The sequence below is a fragment of the Ursus arctos genome, unplaced genomic scaffold (genome assembly GCF_023065955.2).
Source record: "Ursus arctos isolate Adak ecotype North America unplaced genomic scaffold, UrsArc2.0 scaffold_6, whole genome shotgun sequence".
Taxonomy (NCBI): Eukaryota; Metazoa; Chordata; class Mammalia; order Carnivora; family Ursidae; genus Ursus; species Ursus arctos.
Window position 1 is genome coordinate 83312437 of NW_026623078.1, and position 24737 is coordinate 83337173.

General features: G+C 53.3%; 1 protein-coding gene across 10 annotated transcripts in view; it reads right to left on the reverse strand.

The window, feature by feature from the left end:
• The window catches only part of TRAPPC9 (trafficking protein particle complex subunit 9), a 593937-nt gene that overhangs the window by 110291 nt on the left and 458909 nt on the right, over nucleotides 1–24737 (reverse strand). For all 10 annotated transcript variants that reach the window (XM_057307937.1, XM_048212431.2, XM_057307936.1 and 7 more), the window contains one exon: nucleotides 7795–7885. In XM_057307937.1, the coding sequence (XP_057163920.1) occupies nucleotides 7795–7885 (91 nt within the window). The remainder of the gene's footprint in view (nucleotides 1–7794; nucleotides 7886–24737) is intronic.

Consider the following 24737-nt stretch of genomic DNA (forward strand, 5'->3'; position numbering starts at 1 on the left):
TTCAGCTCAGGTCGTGATCCAGGGTCCTGGGATGGAGCCCATAGGGCTCCCTGCTCAGCAGTGAGCCTGCTTTTCCTGCTGCCCCTCCCCCTTCTTGTGCTCTCTCACTCTCTCTGACAAATAAGTTAATAAAATCTTCTAAAATATAAAAAAATTAAATAAATAAATAAAAATATGAAAGCTGCTCCATGGACACAGAGTTCTGATTCTGCATGACGGAAAAGGTAGAGGTCTGCTGCGTGACAACATGACAGCAGTTAATATGACTGGACCGTATGGTCAAGACGGCAAATTTATGTGTTTTTACTACAATTTTAAATAAAGAAACAAGAGAGAAAGAAAGGGAAGAAAATGACATTGAAGCAAATATCCAAGCAAATATTAAAATATACTCTAAACCATAATAGCAATGAGGGCGGTACTGGCTCATGGGTAGACAAGACGGACGGATGGAAGAGAGCTCAAAAATCCTCCTGAACAGATGAGAAAAATGATGTCGCTTATTAGTGGAGAAAGGTTATTATTAAATGACTTGGAGACAATTAAATAGTTTTCTGGAAAAAGGGTGGACCCACGCCTCTTTCCTCACACCTTAATAAACTCCACATAAATAAAAGTCCTAAATGTTAAAATGGATGAGCCCATAGAAGTACGAGAATTTAAAATATCTATGTAATCTAGAGGAGGGAAGTCTTTCTAAGCATGACACAAAAACGGAAGGTATTTGTAAACAGATTGCTGAATTTAAAATAAGCACCCTGCAGCTCGCCCACTCCCGTGAGGACTGGCACCCTTCTTGGCTCCAACAGTGTTTATAACAGCAAACGATCGGAAGCCTCCTGAGGGTCGGTGAGAAGACAGAGTCCATGGGGGACAACACGTCCTACGCAGCGGTTAGGGACAATGTGGGGGCTCCGCGTGTGCTGCGAGGGACTGATACCCAGCACCCATCCCTAAGTGAGAGAGACGGGCGGCAGGAAGCTGTCACGTGCTCCCACTGAGGACAAGACCACAGCGGATGCCTGCAGAGTGTGGGCAGTGGGATGGGGTGCTCTGGGGGAGGACGGCGGCAGGAAGGGGACTACATACACAGCTTTCTGCACCACTTGAATTCTGAAGCTCATTTGTGCACCATTTTATCCTTGCAAAGGAAACAGACCAAACACTGAGTGCACGGCTTTGCCCGGTTTACATTTGGGGGGGTGGGGGTGGGCTGCCTGCTTCTGATCAGGGTCTCTCCCTTTGAGGCGGGAGTGCAGATAGCGGGAGCCTTGTCGGGTCAGGCTGGAATCACTCCTCGCTCCGCCCCCCACACACCAGTGAGAGGGACACAACCTCTCAGATTTTCTAGCTCTATAAAACAAAGGCGTTCCCAAACTCTCGGGGCTCTTGTGGGGACAACGCGACATGAGACACGCACGTTCAAAGCCAGCAGAGGCCCATCCCAGGGGGTTCTCCACAAAGGGAGTTGTGTGGATTGCGGGTCTGAGTCTGAGAGTTGGGACACTTCTTGGCTCGGTGGCTTGGGTCTGTCAAAGCCAGGGTGCCCGGCCCACTTCTGGTGGGCAGGGAGCTCTCATGAACTCTCTGCCCACCAGGGACTGGAAACCTGGCACCTGCCACCCCGCAGATCTCAGACTCTCTCTTTCGTGTCTTCTCAGAGCTTGAAAGCTGCACCCACACCTGCCCTCTTAGCACCTGTGGAGCGGTGGGGGTGGGGCAGTGCAAGTGTGGACGCTGCGTCTCTTGTCTCCTGCTGGATGGCCTGTCCTGGCCCGAGGAGCCGGAGGGCACCAGGAGATGCCGGCTCACCACACACCACGCTGCAGAGACATGAACCTTCATTCCCAGATTCAGAGTCGAGAAATGCATGGCATGGCCCCATGTCCCATTCTCCTCTCCCACAGGCAAATCCCACTGCAGGAATCCCCTTCCTAAAAGAAGGTGTCTCTGAAAGCAAGTGGCAGGCAGCTGAAGGTGAGGGGCACCACAAGCGGCGCAGGCAGGGGCAGTCCCCCTGAGCATAGCCCAGACAGGCACCTGGAAGGGGCTCCGTAGCTATTTGCTGGGGTGTGGGGAGTAGTACAGGGGGCGTAAGGAAGAACCGGAAGCTGCCAGAGTGAGGACCCTTCTTCTCAGGGAGCAGATCAGATGTGGAAATAGCAATTTCAGGAACAAATTGTCATCTTTTCACTCGCTGGTTTCTTCTGTAAGATATATAATGATGCTGATTTCAGTGGGTGATTACAGAGAAGAAAGAAGTGATACAGAAAGGGGCCCGACAGCATTCCTGATGCATGGCAGAGAGCACCCCACAAATACAGTTATGCTTTTGGGGCAAATTATCACAATTAAGCAGCACTCCCAAACATTGTTTTTAAAACTAGGATGTTTGGGACCAAGGAGCAGACTGGGGCAGAGGGGGCGAGGTGAGGAGAGGGGAGATGGCGGTCTCACAGAAGTTCCCATGCTTCCCTTGCAGGACACGGGACGGCCCTGCGAGCTGCGTGTAGCGGACGCTCTGCAGGTTTCGGTCCCTCCGTGGATGCAGACCTGGGTGCCTCCCTCGCCGGCCGTGCGGACAGAGCACGTGGAGCACGCCGCACACCCAGCCAGCCCCCTCTGTCAGGGCTGCCAGCCACCAGGGAAAGGACTGGAGGGGACCCATTAAGCCCACAGGGTCATCCCCAAGGAGGGGATCAAGAGTGGCCTCGGGCTTTTTCTTTGTGTATGGGTTTTTTAAATCACTTTTTTCTTCAAAAATAATATAACTACTTTTATATCCTTTACAATTTTTTTCTATTTTTCTGTTCTTTATGTATTTACATATTTGTATTCGGCAAAGGTGCCAAAGGGATGGTGAGATGGCCCCTTGGTCACTGCCTGGCCAGCTGGATCTCAGGCAGAATGGCCACTGGCCATCACTGGGCTCCAGGGCAGAGGTCCTCGGCCCGGGCTGACCAGCCTCCCTGGCTTACCAAAACCATCTGATCAGACCGGCGCAGCAAAGCCCACCTCGTCAGTGGGCCCCCGGGCTAACACTCTCACCCAGGAGCAGAGGTCTGGAGAAATCCACAGCACCGTGCCGTGGCTAAGTTACCTGGGAAACAGACAGGGGTCAGTGGGCAGGCTCAGCCTTCAGGGAGGCCTGGGCCATCTGTGGCCACCTGCAGCTGCCGACTGCCCTGCTGGATGGCTGGCTGGAACCTGGTTCTTCACTTTCTCTCCCAAGGCGTCTGAGACACGACTGCCCTTGGTGACTTACTGCAGCCAACCCACACGAGTCTCAGGTCAGAAACAAAACCACACAAGGCCTCCGCGTGACACAATTTGACAAAAGGACACCTTGCAGGACGGTCCCCAGGATGCAGCCCACCCTCAAGGCAAATACAGCCTGGTTTCCTGGCCCCTCAGCTCCAGACTCCTGAATGGAGCTGGCTGAACACAGCAGGTGCCGTAAGACGGGAGGATCAACTGTCAGATGGGACGGGCCTGCAGGTGGTCCTGTGCCTCGGCCCCAAGGGCACAGCCCGCTCCTTCATAACAAGGTGGGGCAGGAGTCGGGTTCCCAGGCAGCCTCTTGCCTCTGCTTCCGGGTCACCCGCACGAGCTCCCACCTAGCACACACCCAGGCTGTATGTGGACGGTCTGTTAATGGGCCTGGGTCTACCACCTGCATCAGACCAGGACAGTCTTGAAGGCAGGGATGGAGTTTAAGCCACATGTGGGTCCCCAGCACCTGGGACAGTGCCTGTACAGAGCAGGGCAGTAGATAGCTATCTACTGAATGAACAGACAAAATCCGCAGTCCAAGAATCTACATTCTCCATGTAACCTTAGGTAACAGAAAGCCCTGAATATTTCCTACTTTGTAAAAAGGGCATAGTGGTGACTTGTGCGGGTTGGACACTGTGTCCTGCTCCCCAAATGTGAGGGCGTGCTGCTCCCTGAGGCAGGGTGGTGGGTGTCCCCACACCAGTCTCATGTGTCTGCTGCTTCCTAGACCTGCCCTCATGCGTGTGCACACTGCCTGCTCAACACAGATCGAGGCTGGAGCGCACGGCGGGGCTCGCGGGATGGTGATGCGGCGGATGTGCACTGAAAATACCCCCCACGTACCGTAGCCAACACCTAATCTGCATTTGCTGGCAGTCGAGGAAAGCACAGCCCATCACTGATGTATCTAGGAAGCTACAAAAGGTGTCACCAGCTGAGGGAGGTAGAAGAGGCATGGTAGGGGACACCGGAATCAGCTCAGCCTCATTAGTCACCACGACTGGTACTGATAGAATGGACCAGAAACAGCCCCTAGACAGACTGTCAGGGAGCAGGCTGGGCTCTGCAACCCGCCCTGTCTTCCCGCGCGGAGGTGCGGCCCCCCTCGTTCACAGGACAGCTTCCGGACGGAGACAAGAAGCACACGGGAAGCCGCAGCCCCACCATGCCGCCCTGGGGTCCTGTCCCAGGCCCCACCCCAGCCCTGCCGAGGCTCTGACCTGCTCCTATCCCGCCGTGCCTTTGGATGCACCCCAGAATCTCCGCTTCCTCCTTTCCACGACCGTGACTGGCACACAGCAACTCCAGTGGTCCCCCACCCGCTTGGATGGGCAGAGGAACACACTCTCGCCAGGATCACAGGCATCTCTTCACACCTTCACGGACGACGTAGTGCTCTCAGCATCCCCAGGTCACAAGCAAGAGACTGAGGCTCAGAGAACTCATCCACTTGCCCAAGGAAGTCCCTCCACAAGGAAGCAGCAGAGGCAGGACCGAGACCCACAGCAGCTTGGTGGGAGCGGCATGCCCGTCCACGGGGTGACGCCACCACCGTCACACAGCCAATACGGACATGTTTGTGCTCTACCAACACCCGGAAAATACGAACAACTTCAGAGAATCCTTGCAGAGAGAATGACCCCAAAACACAGAAAAGCTCTCTGTGCAAGCCAGTGTGTATGATTTACAGAACAACGAACATCTCAAAATGACCGAGACATCCAAGAACAGAACAAGGGCTAAGCTACCTTGCGTCCATTTGATGAAATTATAACCTGGCCTTTAACGGCGCGCAAAAGACATGTTTGTAACACAAGGAATATTTGTGTTTTGACAAGTAAGAAAAAAAGGACACCAAAGTACAAACATGGTAAGATCATCTCTATGAACAAAATTTAAATCTGAGGATAGCAAAAACACTAAGAAATACATAAAAATTCGATGAAATAGAGGTTGTTTTGGGGGTGGGAAAAGGGTAATTCTTCTCTACCTTTTCTGATTTTCCCTAGCTTTCCACAGTGAGAATATATTACTTTGATCAAGTGACCTGGTGGAAAGGTCAAGATTCCAGTGTGAGGGCCTTTGAACCTGGCCCAGTCACCTCTCGGCTGGGTAGGTGCTGGACAGAACCCTTGACCCGGCCAAGCCACAGCGTCCTCATTTGGAGAAGGACATGCGCAGCATGCAGGGGTGTCAGAAGTGACGATGTGAGGTCCGGGCACCTCGCCTGCCACGTAACAGGCACGTGCAAAATGGTTACTTCAAAATAACGGGTTCTAATTGAGCTGCCCACCTGAGCCTGCTTGAATCAGAGAAAGAAATCAGCCAGCCTGGGCCAAGTGGGCCAACTTTCGGAAGGTCTAGAAGCACCTGTCGGGTAAGTGAGGGCCCAGGCCAGGCAACCTGCACAGAAAACTCTGAACCCCCTCAGGCCAGGAGGCCCTGTTAGCACAGTTAGGAGAGCCCGACCACGGTGGGCACAGGGGACGGGCAGACCCACGGCCCGAGATGTCGGGCCCACAGCTGAGGTGACGGGAGGTGGGCGCTCCATGAGCTGAGGCCAGGGCTGAAGACGCTGCTCCACTGGGGACGGTCAGGGGTCTGGGGAGGCAAACAAAACTGCCCACCAGCTCGCGTGGGCCACCACACCGCAACGGTGCTCACAACACACGGAAGGGGACCTCAGAACCCCGGTTCCCATAACAGCCAAGCTGCCATCAACAGTCACATGTTCATTTGACAAAACAGTCAAGAGTCTAACATTCACGCCTTTTGACTTAAGTAACTCCACAACTAGAATACTGGTCTAGTCAGAAAATCAAGCAAGAATCTGTTCTAAAGATGTTCACTGGAAACAGCCAGATATGGGACCAAATTATGACATGCAAGTAGGGAAAACATCACACGTGGTTTCTGGGGGGTGTTAATGCCATGAGCGCACGACCTCAGTGCGGTCAGACTCCCGGGGACACTACAGGGGTGGAGGAAGCAGCTCACGCCCTCCCAGCAAGGCCTCTTGGCACAAATGCCTCCCAGGTCCTAGGATTATTTTGTTTTCAAGCCATGACTCTTCTCCGGGAGAAAACTATTAATACCTGTGTTATCTGCCAACACACTGGCATGCCCACGATGTGTGTAGGACAGCGGACTGAAACGCGGTTAACAAACAAAAAAGTTAAACACACCTGTAAGGAATCCAGCGCAAATGCAGGGCCCTCCCGCGGGGCTCTGGAAGGAGTCTGGACCCTCCTGGGCCCACAGCAGGGGTGCCTGCCGTGTGACTGTTTGGGCCTCGGGGAAGTTCTTATGAGGAACAGAATATGTTAACACACATTTTATTTCATTTTGTTTCACGGGACTGGTTCCCTGGGCCTGTCCCAGCCCCGGAGGCAGGAGGGTCTGGGTGTCTGACCCTGCTCAGCTGCCCACATCGGGTGGAAGTAGCTGGCTGTGCCCAGGTAACCAAGAGCTAGGACTTTCCAACCTAGAAAAGTGTGTGGGGCCGAGGGAAGCCCCCAGAGGTGCACACACTGACTCTCTGCAGAAAGGCCCCTGCCTTCCCTCAGGCTAGATGCCCGGAGTAAAATGCGGTCCCCCGCTGCCTCTATGTTGGCCGCTCATGGGACACCTGCCGGCCTTCATCTGCGGGAGCAGGGGGACCAGCGGAGGCGGCGGTCCCCCATTCGGTACAGGCGACCTCGCAAACTGATGGGAAGCAAGGGAAGGCCAGCAGAAAGGCCCATTTCCCCTGGGACAATTCCCATGTGTTTCCCGCATGCAGAAGGGGGAGAGAATACTTTAACTGGAAAAAACACGTGATACTAATTTACAATGACATCTGGGGTAAAACATAGCTAATTGCTAGCATCTGACCTAAAATAGATCAGATAATGAAATCATTTCCAGAAAATAACAAAGCCTCTCACTTCAACAACAACACACGTAGTTCGGTCCTCAGTAAGATACTTCTGGCTACTGTAGGAAGGCACAGAGCACGGTCAAAGCCGCTGGTGCAACAGGAAGCAAACGCTCAGGTGCGTGGCTCTGGGTGCGAGTCATGGTGAACCCTAGCTCCCGGGCTGAGGACCGAGTTCAGGTGTTTACCAAACACGCACTCTCCGCGCCGACCCCATGAGTGGCTGTCGAAGCTCATCCAGAGAGGAGTGAGCACGGAGCAGCACCCCTGTCCTCTCCCACGGAGCAGCACCCCTGTCCTCTCCCACCGCGCCAACCACTCAAGATCCAGACACACAGACAGAAGACACGCCCGTGGGGACAAGGCCACATGCCGCCACGGGCGATGTCAAAGTCCGCAGCAGCCGGAGCCCGAGGGCGTCTCGACACCCATCACCACGTATGTATCTGAGGGCGCTGACCCTTCCCAAGTGTGTGCTGACGGGACACACCTGAAGGGCCACGCTCAGGCGAGACGCAGACTTCCAACGGCCAGCCACAGGGCCGACAGGGCCACCCGCGGAAGAGGCATGTGCAGGCCCAGAGGTATGGGCGGGTACTCACCCCACTGCAGAGGGGCCAGCTGCAGGTGCTCCAGGACGAGCTGGTTCAGGAGTCCTTCCACGCTCGCCTCGCCTGTGCGCTTCAGAGACGGGTGAGGGCCAGTCAAGGAAAACCCGGCTCCTGCTGAGCCCCAGGGACAGGAGGAGGCACTCTGGAAGCTTCTACAGACATCCGGACAGGAAACCTCCCACAGCAGCTCTGTGTCCCCTTCTTCTCAAATGATGTCTAACCAACCACTGAGACACGACCCGAGTGTGGAAAACAGGCATCGCAACATGCCAAGTGTCTCTCTTTCCTCAACCCAAATCAGGTAAATCAAGCTACTGTCACATAAAGAAGGGAAATCCGTTGGGATAATTTAATCCAACAGCATTCTTGCGTGGGGGGAGAGGAATACAGGAAATGGAAGGTTGCTTTCCTTGATAAAACAAACTGGCTCATTGTTCAATGTAACGAAATGCGTTTCTGGACACGTGTCGGCTTTGTGCTGGTTTCGTGTCTGTCGTGTTATATGTCTTGATGTAATTACACATTATCAGGAATGGGCTCACTTAGGCGAGTTCACAATGGAGGAAGTCACAGTCTCTCAGCAAGTATCAGCGGATGAAGAAATTAGGTTTAGAAATGCAGAAAACAGATGTCTCCTGGGCACTAATATTAAACAGCCAATGTGGCTCTCAGAAACAGATCTGCAAGACTCTTTCCCTTTCCCTACATAAATTAAAGCCACCGAATTTAAGTTGTAATCAAAAGGGAAGAATTTAGTCCCTGACATCCTTCCCTGATTAGGGAAGTGAGGAGAAAACCTGCTTCTTTCTGCCTTTAGCAAGTTAATTGCATTCAACAAACACAGTGTGTCTGAACCAGACAGGGATGGAGACGTGCAAAGGACACTGAAACGATCAGACACGAACTTGAACTTGAGAGGCTGCCATCCTGGTGAAGACGACAGCATGGGAATGGAGGACCTAGCTCACCAAGCCTGAGGACGGCTGTGTGGGGATGAAGCCGTGCAGGCAGAGCAGCCCCTGGCTGAGGCCGGAGGCACAGGGGCCCCAGGGGAAGGGCAACTAGAGCTCCCAGTCTCTCCTGCTAAAGGGCCTGGCCGGGGTGGGGGGCGCAGGATCACCTGGGTGGGAGCGCCTGGGTGGAGGGGCACTGTGGAGCAGACACGGCGACCCAGCATCCAGGCAAGCTAGAGAGGGCAGGGTTGGCCAAAGAGCAACAGGCCTCCTCCCAGCCCAGTGACCTGTTAGAATCCCTGCCTCCCTCTCCACCTCTAAGTCCTTCTTGGCTATTTTGGACTCCTTTTAGTCCTTCCAAAATACCGTGTGCTCTCTCTGGACTCCATACCTCCCACCTCTGTGCTCTGCCTGGAAATGTTTTTCCCTGCCGTCTTCCCATCCTTTGACTCTCCAGCTTCCCTGAGCCCTGTCCCTGCTCTGAAGGCACTCAGGTGTCTCTGCGGCAATCCACACCAGTTGTGCCTGTCCTCCAGCGCTCAGCCTGGCCGCCAGCCTGACGGCTGCACGAGGGCCCAGCCCTGGCCCGGGGCCTGCACCAGGGCCTGGTTCACACAGTCGCTCAGTAGATACTCTTTGATGAATAAGCAAACTCAGGATGGGTAAATGTCCTAGATAAGAGGTACAGGAGCCTCGCTCCCATCCCCTCCGGAGCCCACGGCCCTCAACACACAGCCCAGAGGCTGAGATCCGAAAACTTCTCTACCCGGAGCACAGTGCCTGACTCTTGCTGGTGCCCTCTGCAGACGCTGGGGGCCTTCTCTGCCCCAAGCTCCAGGGCACCCATGCTGCTTGCTCCATTCTACACAGACCTGACGTCAGCTGGGCAGATGTGAAAGCAGGCTCATTCCAGCCAAGCTGAGCTCCCCATCGAACCTGGGACCGCGCAGCGGCACCTCAGCTCTGAGCAAACAGCACGCCACCCCCCTGCCCCCGCTAGAACGGTGGGTTCCAGACGCTCTCGGCCGAGCGCTGAGTCTTGGCACCGCCGCTGACAGGCACCAGCCAGTCTACCTAAACTTTCTGGGTCTGTCTCACCATCTGTAAATGGGCTCAACAGCAGCACGAGCTGCATAGGACTGTCCCGAGGGACAAATGGAACAGCAGTCCTGGCCACAGTGAGCACAGCATAAATGCCCCCTATTGTGAGTGTTAGCCCCTCTCTCCTCTCCTCACTTCTCCCCTCGCCTCAGGGATTCAGCCCCCACCACTGGCACCTCAGACTCCTTCCGGGATCTTAACCCACCGCAAGCCATTTACCAAGGCGTTGCTTCCAGAGATAATTTGCTCTCTGAAAAGAATTCCCCAAATGCAATCTTCGCCATCCCATTACACAGAGTCTAGGTGTGCGGGATTGCTAGACTTTGCATGACACCTGGAACGATCGTGTGTGGTCCTGGGACAATCCGGGCATTAGGAATCATTCGTTTACCTCATTCATTCCCTGGGTCAACAAGGGGCTGCTGGAGTGGACATTTAGGGTGAGGCACAAGGGTGGCTGGGGAGGCACAACTAAGGCTGCCCCGAGACTCAGGAGGTTCACAGGCTTGGGGGAGAAAGACCCACGAACAGACAAAGCTGGCCACCACCAATCCCCCTTCTGGGGGGACACCCAGAAGAAGTGAGCAGGGACTCAGAGACTTGGATGCCTTGGGTGTGGCAGCATGAATCACAGGAGCCAAAAGGTGGAAGGAACCCAAGTGTCCGTGGACAGACGGGTGGATAAGCAACCGTGGTCTGGGCACACAATGCAGGACACTCAGCACGGAAAAGAAGGCAATACTGGCCCACGCTGCAGCATAGGTGAGCCCTGAAGACACCACGCTGAGATGTCAGTCACAGGACGTCAGCGACCATGTGCTTCCACTTCTCTGAGGACGCTGGAGTCCTCACGTTCATGGACACAGAAAGGAGGATTGCAAAGGCGTCAGTGCAAGCAGCTTGTCACTCGAAGGGGAAACCAAGGCCACAGTGTGAGCGAGTCGCAGTGTCCACACCTGACCCTGAGGCCCCACTGGCCCTACCCCCTGAAAGTTGCCAGGGGGGCCCAACCCCCCAGACACCCCATCACCCGGGTGCATCACTACAGCCCGGGTGCCTGCTTCTCAGCACAGGGGGGTGGGGGCAGAAGCCAGCAGGGGAGGGTCCTGCCAGTTTTCTTCCTCCCAATGGCAACCGAGGCCCCTCGGGGAGACAGCACCCCTCAGCTCCAACACCTTGGACAAACCAAATCCCTATATTCCTCATGAGGAATATGAATGGTAGAAACCAGCATCTGGGATGTGCTGGACCTCAGGGGTGACCTGCACAGCCCCTGCCCAGCCCAAGTCAGGATGGGGGCAGTCACTCCCTACAGGACCAGCTGTCACAGACGGGACCGGGCAGGCGCCCAGGCCTCAGGGCCCCATGCTTGGCAGTCCCACCCCCACTGGTGGGAGCCCAGGGGGCTGACACAGCAAGTGACGGGCTGACACGAGGGAGGGGGCATGGAAAGACAAGCTCGGGCCTTATGAGGAGACCAATTCTGGTCAAGTCAAGCTCCAGAATGAAGGACTTTCTCTGCCCACATCTTCCTGCCTGCTCCTGCCCACTTGCCCCCTCTAGCTTCCTCCTCTGAGCTATACTCAGGCTCTGGGCACCTGATCAGACTCACAGGTTGAGTGGGGGTTCCTGGCTGGATGGGGAGGGGGCCCAAAGCCACCTGGGCCTGTTTGCTCCACTTTAAGACAAGGGGAAGAGCTGGTCTCTGGTATGGACTCTGAGCTCCTAGAAGCTTGTTCTCCCTAGAACCAGGCATTTAGGTCCGCAGTGGGGTTCAGAAATACCTGTGGTTGTCTGTGATTGGCTGCCTGGCTCCCCCCAGGAGGAAGAGGGGCTCAGCCCGCTGGTTGGGCCACCTGCTTTCACAGCAGCTGAAGATAATGGGCTTTCTCAATCCCAGCACCCAGGTAACATTACCTGTGCAAACAGCCAGACTCCTGAGTAAATGGCAACCCACGCTCAGTTCCCAGAAAGTTAATTTTCTCAAGAGGAATTGCTTAATATTAAGAATTTATTGGCTGGGAAGGTCTCTGTCTTTGAACACGACACTGTACGGTGTTTAATTTCCATGGATAATGATTGAACGATTGTTTTTCTTCCTTTCAACCCACAGATCTGAATACTCTAATTTTAACATACAACACACCGTATTAAATTACTTCTCAAGGTGAGGATCGTGACAGGAAGAGAATCTCATCAGGGGAGAGTGCAGAGCTTTCCTGGAGGGAGAGGGGAGCGCAGAGCCCAGCACATACACAGGGGCAAAGACCCACCCGAGGAGGGGCAGGCACCTCCCTGCATCTGAACTTCCCTCCTCTTCCACCTGGCTGACTCCTCCTCTGTCTTTGGACCAAGCACAAGGGCCCCTGTGTGGAGCGCCCGCACATACGCACCCTCACATAGTATCCTGACAAGGCTCTTCATGGCTATACTCAAGCATTACAGGACCAATCCCTCAATATCTGTCTCCCTGGATGCATCATGAGTGCCTTTTTCATCTTTCAAGCGCCACCGTCTTGCACAATGCCCAGGACCCAGTGGTAGCGTGATAAATGTTGAAATCACTCCATGAATGAAAGCATGGTGGTTTTCATCCGAGACTGACCTTCACTAGTAAGGTTCACCCACAACACTCACTGCTAGAGTGAGGAGAGTAGGACCCTCCGATGGGATTACTCCAGCATCACCATGGGATAGCTGCTGGAGCCATCACCACAAATCCAGGCACACGTGGCTATTACTATTCAATACATGAGGACAGAGAGTCTGAGAAAGGTTGGCAACTTGCCTGCTGTGAGTGACAGAAAGGCCACAAGGCCTGGCCCATTACCCAGCAGCGCAGGGCACTACCAGGGAGTGTGGCTGGGTTTCTTGGCTAACATGAGCCCTCCTCCCTGCCCAGGAGGCAGGGGCTGGATGCAAACACACTCCCAGGCAACACTGGCTCAGTTCTGTGGACTGCTCCGTTGCCACCGCTCAGCACTGCAAGCCCGACCATAGGCACCGCATGGCTGGTCTGCTCCCATCCTTACTGCTCAATTGGCCATAGCAGCACAACCCACCACCATGGGGAAACACACGAAGCACCCTTTCTAGGAGGACTTAGAAGTTTGAGGAAATGGCCTCTCACTTGGGGTGGATCTCTAAGACAGGATGGCACCGGTCAGTACCATGCTGGGACTCACTCTGCCAGTCCCTGAACCAACAAGATCCGTGGGGGAGCAGGGTAAGGAAGGGGTCATCTCCCTCCCAAGGGGAGTGACCCAGGAGTGGGCCAATGCCACCCCCAGTGAGAGCACAGACCACTGTGCAGGTTACTTGGTGATCATGAGGAGGGGTGTCCTTACTGGGAGCCATCACTTGTGCTGAGTCGGTTCCGAGCCCACCCCCTGCCACCCACTCAGGTCAGCATCCCCCTGCCACCATGGCCCCAGCGCCATCTAGAGGCAACTTCCCTGTTGGGAAAACATCCCCTGTAGAGTCTGATGAAGGACTGAGCCTAGGGACCAGCCGGGGCAGTGTAGAAAAGCAGTTGCATTTCCCTTCTCTCCCTCTGTGGCCACCATGTGAAGAGCTACTTTCTCTTTCAAAAAGAAGACATCAAGCCCCCTTCCTTAGCTCATGACCAGGTCCCTGCAAAGCACTCTGTGATTCACTATAATCAAAGAGATGGAGAGGAAGTGGGATTGCATGCGCAGTGCCGGCAAAAGGAGCCAGCTTCACTTTTTTTGGTTTGGGTTTCATCAAGGATCTAATGGGCCACATGACTCACAGGCACACAGAAATTCACTCACAGAGTGATGACCAATTCCCAGTACAGGAAATGTTCCCAGGCGAATTCTAAATCTCAGACTCAAAGACATACAACTGGGTCCTGGAGAGGGGGACACAGAAGAGTATAAATGTCGGGGACACTCCTGGTGGGGCAGGCTCTGTGGCAAGCGCTTCCCATGTTCCCTTCAAGTGGGAGGCTACAGTTACACCACACAGAGGGAGGACCGGAAGCTGGGAGGATGGAACAGGGATTCCCCCGGAGCGCCTCCCAACTCTAGCACACTAGTGGTTCCCCACAGCATGGCAGCTCCAGAAAGAAAAGATGACGCACTCAACAATATTGCTACCAGATCAGCAAAAGTCCCAAAGTTTGAAATCCCCTGTAATGGCAAAGCTATGGGAATACAGGCACGAGATTCACACTCTGGATTGGAAAGGGAGAAAGTTCACTATGACTGTGCAAAGTTTTCCAAGGCATACAGTTCAATGAAAAAACCAAGATGCAAAACAGCAGATACTTTTGTGTAAGAACAAACAAAAAGTCTATGTGTTACTTAGAGTTTCAGAGAGAAATTCGAAAATATGTGGAAGGAATGAAGAAAAATGGGCATTTGGGAAGGATGGACAAGAGGGGAACACCCTTTTTAAAAAAATTTTGAACCACATGCATATTTTACATATTTAAAATAAAAATTTTAGAAAAAATAAAGAGTACAGTTCTGCTGGTAACCTTATGAAACCACACTGGGAGCAGCTGCAGACCTGAAACCGTGTGGGCATGACAGAGTTCCCAGGTCCGGGCTAATAAAAGTCAACACACCTCATCCCACTCAGAAGGGAGAGGAGCTCAGCATGCAGGTGGCTGGCGGATTTGGGTTTAACGTGCATGTTTTCATGTTTCTTTCTTTCCTGATTCTCTCCAGGGGTATAAAATTAAGACCTCAGAATATGGCATATTACTCCTTCTTACAAAACATACATATGCGCCAGACTTTCGAGGCAGATCGCACCACGGTGCTTGCAAAATAGAAATAGTGCCTAATGAATGCAGCCAGGATTAGGAGCTTTGAAATGATTAGAGGAGCAAGTTAGCATGTGAGTAATTACAAAGTTGCCAAATGGCACTGGGGCTTTGGAAACCATTCCAATAGCATATTTCTGTATTAATTTGCTTTCGGACATGAGCCATAAAATTATACAGCTGAGCTAATAAAGCTAATTACCTGCATGCACAACCCCTCCCTTTCAGCCCCATAAGCCACCAAAAAGCAGTCTGGTGTCTGAGCCCAGACACACAAAAGCAAAGCCCGCTGACCAATCAGTTACGCAGCCGCCTTTACCGCTCACTACTACAGGCAAGACTGCAACATCCCATGACGAAGGTGGAGGTGACAGCAGCTACTATTTCTTAAATACACAGACCCTGGCATTTGGGGCAAGAGATCGATAAATGGTGATGGTGACTATAATCCCTGTCATCGCTTGTATTAGAACATTTCCAAAGTGCTTTCCATGAGAGAGGCTCTTTGATAAGTATATAATACGTATCTTTTCAATTCAATATTATCTTTAAATTAAGACTTTAGAACCTGGCAGGTATAAGGTAGGGACTACTATTTCTGTTCAAAGATTTTTTTTTTTTAAACTTGGGCACATGGTGAGAATAAGAAAGCTGACACAGCTATGAAGTGGCAGGATCAAGCAGTCTGACCCTAGAGCCCATGTTCTGGACCCCGCTTTCTAGAAGTTTACTGTAAACATTGTGTCAATTCTTCACAGTAAACCTGGGCATGGACCCATGACCTCCACTTGACAGAAAAGGATCTTTCTGTGCACAGGGCACAGATCAAGCCAGGGCCCCCAGGCTGCCACTGGTGGTTCCCTGGCACCAGGTATGGAGCTGGATCAGCCACCTGCCTCCAGCCAGAGGGGAGGTGGCCGGGAACTCTCCGTGGTGCTGAAAAAGCTCCCTCCCTTTAAAGCCCTCTCTAGTCACCTGGGACGTAGCAGTCACATCTCCAAGTAGTCAGTAGTCATTGTCCCAAGATTCTGCTCCTGTCCCTTATGAGGGCAGGGATGGTAACTCTGCAGCAGGATGTGGAACCCCTGTCGGTGTGGACCCAGGCTTTGCAGGTCTCCTAGGCCACACCCACAGGTAATCATGAACAACCCATGGGCCTGAACCAAAAGAGAACACAAGCTCCCAGCTCAGGTTAGCACAACTCTCATTCTGCCTCTGGGGCCTCCCACAGGTAGCACCTAACTCCCAGCAGGGAACGGCAAATTCCATTTATGGTGCCCTCCGTGCTTGCCACTTCTGCCTCGACGACACAGGTGAGGTACCTGGAGTCACTGCCCATCACTCACTTCTACTGGTCACAAATCCTTGGAGGTGGTGAGCCATGAGGCCCAGGATCCAGGACTGGACCTTGCTCAGTGTGAACTTCTGCCCTCCCCTCCCCAAACCAGCAATGTCAATGAGCAGGCAGCAACGCCTTCCCAACTGCTTAGCTGAATTCGGAGGACTGCTTGTGGTCGTGAGCCCCAGGGGAGTAAGTGATGTCCCTGGTCGCGAACACTGTGCCTGGCACACAGCAGGTGCTCAGTAAATGCCTGCTGCTTTTTCTTGAGCATGTATTATGTGTTAGTTACCTACAGATCATCTTATACAGTCCTTACAACAATATCAGGTCAATGCAACCTCTTCAGGGATGGTAAGAAACTTTTCCAAAGCCACAGCCAAGAAGGGGAAGTGGGAGGTTCACATTTGGTTCTTCAACTCCAAGTGCTCTGCTCATTCCCTGCCAGACTTTCTTCATACATGCCACACGTTTCCAGGGAGATGTATCTTAAGTTCACAGTGTAGCAGACAGACTGGGTCAGGATCTCACCTTTAAGATGCCTTTAAAGGAACAGACTCAGAACGGGTACCTCAGAAGGCACTCACTAAGGGCAAAAGTCTCTTGGACCTTAAATGGCTCACTCTTCCACCTATGAGGTGATCCATGAAGCTCTGAAGTAGGACCTGAGGGTAGTGGGGACACAGATCAGTTCAGCAATATTGGCTCGAGCCCATACAGGGCATTGGTGTGTCCTACAGATAAGGGTATTTAGTTTCAGCACTGCATGGCATATGTAAGTGAGGTCCCTTCCCAGAAAGTTGGGGATGGGGGCAGGTGATGCTTCCTGCATGGCAAGCACAGCCCCAATCCTGCCAAAAGTAAGCACCAACACAACACCTGGCAGGCTGTCCCTCAGCTCCAGCTTCCTCCTAATTCCCACAGTAGCACTGGTTACCCTGGGCTCCAAACATCTGTCATCATAACTGATCCAACTAAACCAGGGTGAGCACCTTGGGGGAAAAGACTAGGTTCCCTACCTCCAAGTCCCTAATTCAGATCTACAGAGCCGGGAGGTAGTAAAAGTCAACTGAATAAGTGAGTTTTCCCAGGAATAATGCAGACGGAATTATATTGGTAGGTTTAAGTTATAATCAGTACAGGGCCATGGTTTATCAACAAGTCACTACTCACACAAGCTTGAGTAAGTGAGTATTTATTGGGCACCTACTATGGAAGGCCCATGCTTATAGAAGATACACAACCAAACATAACAGATAATCCCCATGCTCAGAGAGACCTCGTGCTATATTCCTTTTGCACATATACGGCTCTGGTTTTCCACTGTAACCCTTTAGAGCAGGAATGGGTGTCAGGTACCTGGAGCCCAACAGGAACCCCAACCCTGGCAGTGATCCTCCATTTCAACTCAACACCCTGTAAACGCCTCACCAAGAGACAGAGACAGCAGACAGCCCTGCACTGCCTGGTACATCTTTGTAGACTCTGGTGCCAAATTCCCGAAAGGCAGCACAATCCCACAACACAGAAACAAATCCATCATGGTGACAGCACGCCCCAGAGCAGTGAGGTGGGGGGAGGGCATTTCATTGCTCCACCAGAATTGTCTTCCTGAAAGGAGTCTGAGGACACCGCTCCCTTGCTCAGAACCCTGCAGTGGCTACCCACTGCCCTTGGGATAAAATCCAACTCCCCAGAACCTCATACAAGTTCCCCAGGATTTTCTCTCCTTGTTGACTTCTCCCTTTGCACACCTGGCACCCAAGAATGTGTACCAGCTACTGGTACTTCTTATAACAGATGGTGCGGTTTCCTGCCTTGGTGCCCTTACTCCTGTGCTCCCCCCTGCCTGGAACCCTCTTCAGCTTTTCTAGTGGCTGGAGCTTCAACCTCACCTTATCTGGGATGTCCTCTCTAACCCAGCCCCAGCCCAGAAGCCACCCCTTCCTTCTCCCCTGGCTGTGACAGCTGCACCCTGTAGTGTGTCTATGCTGCACCTGCCACCCGCATCTGTCCCTGTGAGCCTCCCCATTCCAGTGACTCACACCAAGTATCTGTCAGCACCTGCTACGTGTACTGTGCTAGCAGCGAGGGATGAAAGGCCAACCAAGATGAGAGCCTTCCCACTTTTAAGGAGCCCAGTCTTCTGTGCAAGGATTGTATATTAGTATTACTCATTCATCATCATTAATTGAACTTAGTATTTGTGCATGGCCTTGTTACTCACAGCATTCTCACATACACTCGGTTAATATTCTACGTGTCTTGAGAACCATGAATGCTTGCTTCCAAATCTTTGAAAAACAGCTAGATGCAAGGAAAATGCAGAAAGCTAATAAAATACCTTCCCGCTCATCTTCTGCTAGACTATTAGCAGTGAAATATTTGGTAATGTACTGCAATTTGAAAACACTGAGCAGTTTTTGAGACCTTGTCTTTATTCATGTAACTGAAGTTTACCATGAACTGCTCTTACATTTTAGAAAAAAAAATGATTACTCAACCAACCCTTCCCTGGATGAGCCTGTAGCCCAGCAGGCAGCCAGACTCTCCTCTGAGAATCCACAGGCTTGAGCTCTACCAGCCTCAACCCTCCCAGGAGAAAGCAGCACCACAATCTGAACTCCTAGTCGTGATCCAGAGTCGACCGAGCAAAAGCTGGAAGCCCATCGCATGAGAGCAGCCAACGGTCACTTTCGAGCTGGCTTCTAGATGCGTGTCCTGGAGGGGGCACGCCTGCCCCTCGGACAGGAAGATGGACTGTCACACCCCACGTGCCAGATATAGAGGAAGCACAGGTGCAGGGACTTAGCCCAGCCCCACTTCAGCTCAAATAAATTAGCAGATTGTCATAAATAGAAATTACACTAATGGAAAGACTGCTTTAAGTGATTAATGAGCCTCTTTTCCACGACTGTGTTTTCCAATCTGCACTGTAAACTGTGAGAATGCTGATGCGGGTTGTTCTCACCCCAGTAGGGGTGGCCTGCATCTCGGCTCAGCTCCCTGGTGTCAGAGACCCAACCGGACAGAAAGTGCCACGCGGCCCAGTGAGCTGCCAAGGGACAGTCTGCGATGGTTCATCTCTGCCCGTCCTGTTGGGCTGAGGGTGGAGCACATGAAGTGGGGAGAACCCCGCAGGGGGGCAGCACCCATCAGCAGGGTACCCGAGGAATACTGCAACCTCTTTCGGCTTTCTCTGGAAAACGGGGGTAGTACAAAGGCCTTGGCAGGACCAGATGCTCTTCTACGGTCCCCAGCTCGGAGCCAAGAGCACACACACTGCAGCCAGACGGCTGGGCGCAGATCCCAGGTCTGCCCCTCACGGGCTGGTGACCCGGGACAAGTTAGAGAATCTCACTGGGTCTCAGTTTCCCCACCTGCGGAATGTGCCCAAAACTACTTCCTGGGGGGTTTTGTGAAAATTAAGTGAGCCCATCCATATAAATCACTCAGAACAGCACCTGGCACTTAGTAGGTGCCAGACGGGCGTTAGTGGTCATTTCGTGATTCTGTCATAGAGACATGCACACGCACAACAGCTGTCACACCAAAAGTACAGAGGTGTACCAGCGGGACAGGCGCCCAGTCACACGCACTGTGCGTATCGATCCGTGTGGTGTTCATGCACACACCATAGCAAACACGCACACACCACACTCACGTGCACACACACACACCCCCAGATACCACACCCGCTCACACACAGATCTGAAACAGTGCTCTCATGCTCGGGAAGCCCCTCCCCACTCTCCGGAGCCAAATCTGAAATCTGTGCTGCGTGCCGAGCCCTGATTCCTTTCAAAAGAATTGTAAGGTGTGCATGGCTACCATGTCTGGATCTGAGGGAGACAGCAATCAAGTCTGTGCCCACAGGCCAAAGAGCCGGGGCAACTGCACGGCCCTGGCCGCAGCGCTGCTCCACCGGGAGATGAAAGGCCTCGGAGCCAAGGGATTACCAACAGCTCGAGAAGCTGAACCCTCCCCCCGCAGGCAGACACAAAACGCAGCCCCGCGTTTCACTTAAGATGATCAAGAAATCAGCCGTACTGATGGCAGGAGCTATTTGTATTAAATTCATTAAGATTAAACCGTTTCTCCTACCATGACTACCAGAAAAGCCTAGTGTACTGTGTCTTAAAGGGAGCTTAAGAAATTTGGATTTTTTTCAGGGGATGGGAAGACATGGCTCCATTAAGCAGCATCTTGGAGAATAACCCACAAGTCAGTTGGGAAGGGTCAAGGGTGACCTGAGGCAGTCCACTGACCACAGGTTCATCTCTGCCCCGGCCTTACAAGGGAGGAGGGGTCGGCTGAAGGCACATTCTCCTTACTGGGAAGAATGCCGTCTGGAAAATTGAGAAGCCAGGCGTGGGTGGGTCCCAGGCCGGCTGTCCTGGTCAGGACCAACTACACTGAGCACACTGGGCCGACAGTCTTGTAGGCTTATGCTTGTGAAACTCCAGCAAAACCCAGTGACAAATGTCATAGCCTGTGGAGCTTCCTGGGTTCACAGAGGGCGACCGGTGTCTGCGAGGCCAAACACAGACACTGCTCAGCAATGCACAGCCTGCTCTGGACACGCGGCCCTGAACCTGGAAGAGCTACCCTGCTCTGCGTCCTTCCACATTCCAGTAACGTGCGTGCGAGTGACCCCTCCGAGCTGCAGTGATATTCCATCTCCTGCTCTGGGAAGTCAGTCCTTAGGCTTCTAACATCCGGGCTGCAGCTGGGCTCCTTGAGTCTCTACCTGGCCCTCAAAGCAGCCAGATGGTTCCAGAGGGTCTCCAGACAGAATAGAGGAGACACGTGCTTATCAGACTACCTGGCGGAGACGCTGCCCAGATGGTCCAGGTCACTGGCCTTTATGGGGATCAGCTGAACTGTGTGCCCAGCTCTTGCCATGAAACCTATCCGGGGTTGGATTCTGATACGTCAGCAAGTATCTCACCAGCCCCTGAAATACTCTGGAGAGAGATTTGCAACAAAAACAAGGAAAATGAGAATGTGAGATGACATCGAGCTTGCTCCCAGCTTATCCTTCATCTGTTTCCACCACAGATCGTCTGTGCATGGCTGCCCCCTGGAAAAGGAGCCAGGCTTCCAACAAGACTAATCTTGTTCATTAAAACTCCCTTCGCATGTTCACCACAGCACTCGGCATAGGGCAACTAAGCCGATAACCTTTTAGTCTGCTCCATCGATGAGACGGAAGCTATGCTTTCACCAAATGGTTTCAATACCTATGTCCTGGGGATTACACGCAGCACTGAGGCCAGGAAAGGAGCACGCTCTACCAGGGCAGGGTCCACACCCAGTTTTGCTCATCGTGGAGGTCCCCGGTGCCTAGCACAAGCCCAGCCCGCGGCAGGTCATCAGTAAGCAGCTGCTAAAGGAACAGGACACAGCACGGACTCAAGAACAGTGCAGCCTGGCAAGGGGGCAGCGAACTTGGGAAAAAATGAACTTTCCTCTACTTGGTAAAGACTGGAACAAACAACAGACGGGGACACAGGCCCCTCAGGCCACAGCCTCCCCACGGGGATGCTGGAAGCAGCCGAGCTGGGCCTTCTGACCCCAGGCTCCAGCCCCAACCACACAGCATCTTTGGTCTGTCCTAAAGCCAAACACAGGCACTTTCTGGATTATGTGTGGATGGCTATTATCTGCTAACAACAAAGTCAGCTCCATCAAGGTTTCCCACGTGCAGGAAAGACCACCCAATCGTGGGAGCGAGCAGGGAAGACAGTGGAAAGGAGACTGTGCCGGGCAGCAGGAAGCAAGGGTGTGTTCATCCAGACAGCACTGATGTCGGTCACACGAGCCCAGCTCTTGGGCCCAATGCCACCTGTGCAGGCCCACTCTCCCACCCCCAGAAAACCGAACAGACGCTACACACCAGCTGGTCTCTCTTGCCAAAGAGGAAAAGTCCCTTTACAAATGGCCAGGCTCAGGTTGGTGATAAGGAAGAGGTAACGCAGGAGAAAGAGCTTCATACAGATTTTTGAGGATGGCGGCGAGGGGAAGGGGAAGGAGGTGAGAGGAAGGAAGGAAGGAGGGAGGGAGGGAGGGAGGCAGGGAGGGAGGCCAGCCCCTGGGTCCCACCATCACACTGGTCTGTGTGCTGCGTTACCAGTCACAGGGAACGACACGGGTCCGTGCTGCTTTCAGGCTCTGGAATGTGCCAGCCCTCGCTCAGGAAGGCTCCTGCCTCAGCTCTTCCAGGCTGCACTCTAAGTAACCATCTCTGTGTCAGCTCCTCCCTTAGACTGGGGGCATCTCCAGGGCCCAGCACACGAACGTGACAGAACGTATGGCTCATTAACCATGTGAACAGTGGGGCTGGAGGTGGGCGCCCCCTGGCTGCTCCTATCTGGTCACTGTAGACATCGGTGTGCCTGCATTTACTGCAAGATCCACAACTTCCACGGAAACAGGTCTATGGGCCTTACATGCCACATGTGGACCATTTCTATTACTGTAGATGAGTGTCAGATTAGACTGAAATTTTTGTATAAAGTCTAAATATTGAGAAAATATTACTAAAATGCATAATAAAATTATTAGCCAATTCAATCTTTGGTCTTTCCACCTGCTTGAATCCAGGTTTACAATAGCAAAAGTCTGCTATTCGTCCCATGCCAGATGTCACTGCCAGATGAGAGTCAGAGAGAGAGAGAGATCCTTAATATTCTTTCTCTTTAATCGAATCCGCCTATAGGGACCGTCTCTCAAAAACTTCCAATCAGTACTTCCAGGAGACAGATGTGCCTGGCACATGGTAGACATTAGTAAATGTTTGTTGCATGAATTATTAAGCCAATACAGAAGACGAGGTTGCCAACCTCTTAAATGAGGCAAAGCTAAAAGAAGAGAAACCCAAAGATATTTTTGGCACATTTTTGGTCATTGTCTTCAGAGAACATAAATATTCTGAGGGTAAGATCATCCCATCAGAAGGCAGCACATCCCAGCCCAGGGCTGCTAGCTTGGAGGTGAACGAAAGGGTGTCTGTTAAGTGCCCACGCCCCCACTTCCTACGGATGACCTTGAGGGGCAGTTGTCACCTCTAAGACAGGCTGGTAGAGCCATCCACTGTGGTGAACGACCTGGGCCAGCCCAGGGGCGGCACCTGGGAAGTGGTAGGTGTGTCTTCAGCAGGTGCCGTGGTGGCCCTGGCACCAGGGGAGGCAGGGACGTAAACCCCCCATTTTGAGGCTTCCTGCTAGTATCTGTACGCACCATGAGACCATTCAGGAGGATGGATGCCTTCCTGCTGGGCCTGCCAAGCACACACAGGGCTGAGGCGGACTCATTCACAACCAGGCCTCCTGGCTCTGCACAGAGCCCCCTGCGTGAAGCAAAGTCCCTGAGGCCTGGGAGCAGGGCATCTCCTACCTCACACGGAGATTTGCACATGCAGAGTTTATAGAACCTCTCCAACCCCGGTCCCCCAGCTTCAGCGTCATGACCACAGATACCAGGACAGGAGAGCCATGGGCCTTCTGCTCTCCCACAACAGGACAGGGGTAGTTTCTCGACCCTCCCTGAAGACAGGGTTGGGAACGGTGCTTTGCCCACAACGCCACTGGGCAGCCGGCCCCACCACTTCCTGGCTAGGCTCATAGGGACTCAGCTCACCTCTCCCCAGTGGAGCGAGAGGAGCAGTCAGAGGTGGGAGCAGTAAAGAGATGGTGGGCCTGGTGCGCAGGGTGCATGCTGCTTCTTCTGGGCTCCATCACTCTGCTCCTTCCAGCAGCAAGCACGGCTGGGCCCCAACCCTGTGAGGAGCTCGGCGGGCTGGGGGGTGGGGACTGAGAGAGGGAGGACTCCAGCCATCCCTCCTTTCCACATCCCACTGTACAAAGGCAAAGGCCTCAACTCCGTGATGGGCCACTGTGGTGCAGAGGCCCCAGGCACTGGGTTTTTGATGTCTGGTTCCCCAGTCCTCCGATTTAACATGGCAAGTGCAGCTTTTGTGCCAGCTCCTTGGGGACGGGGGTCTACCAGCCCCAGATTCTCTTTAGTGTACACAAAGGAACATGCCTCAACTCCCGGAAACTGCCACCTGCAGACTGAGGATGTTTCCAGAATCCCGGGAAGTGGTCTAGGATGACCTACACCACACAGCACACTTGCACCATCGCACAGGATCCAAGCCTGAACAAGGAGACTAAGACATCCACATCAGAGTTCCCTCCTCCTGGGACATGTCCGCCAGAGCCACTCTCTTACACCCTGGCACCTCTAGGGCATCCCCCACCCTACAAAAGCCCCTCTAACGTCACCTCTTCTGTGAAGCCTTCCCCCACTGCCCCACCCCGCAGCTTCCTCCCCTGAACCTCACAGACTCAACAGGACGCTCTGCCTGGCTGCTGAGGTGCCCCGAACCCTCGGCTGGCACAGCCATGCCTAGTGAGGCCAGGAAGCCACGTGGAGGCCTCTCAGGTCCTCGCAGAATACCCGACCCAAAGCAGGTGCTCTGTAAGACAGCTGAGTACACACGCGAGTGCACCCAGGACCTGGCGTGACGTCAAGTCCAGCACGGGGCCCGTCCCAAGACACTCTCATGCCTCGGGGAGCCAAACAACGCGAGTCCAGTTTCCCAGGCAATCGCGTCCTGTGTTGAGCTGTCAGTCTGTGACGCTCGTCAAGCCCAGCAATGACTGGCCAGTGTGAGAATGTGTCACTAACACAAACATTGACACTGGCAAGAAACACGTGACCCAAGACATTTCAGGGAGGC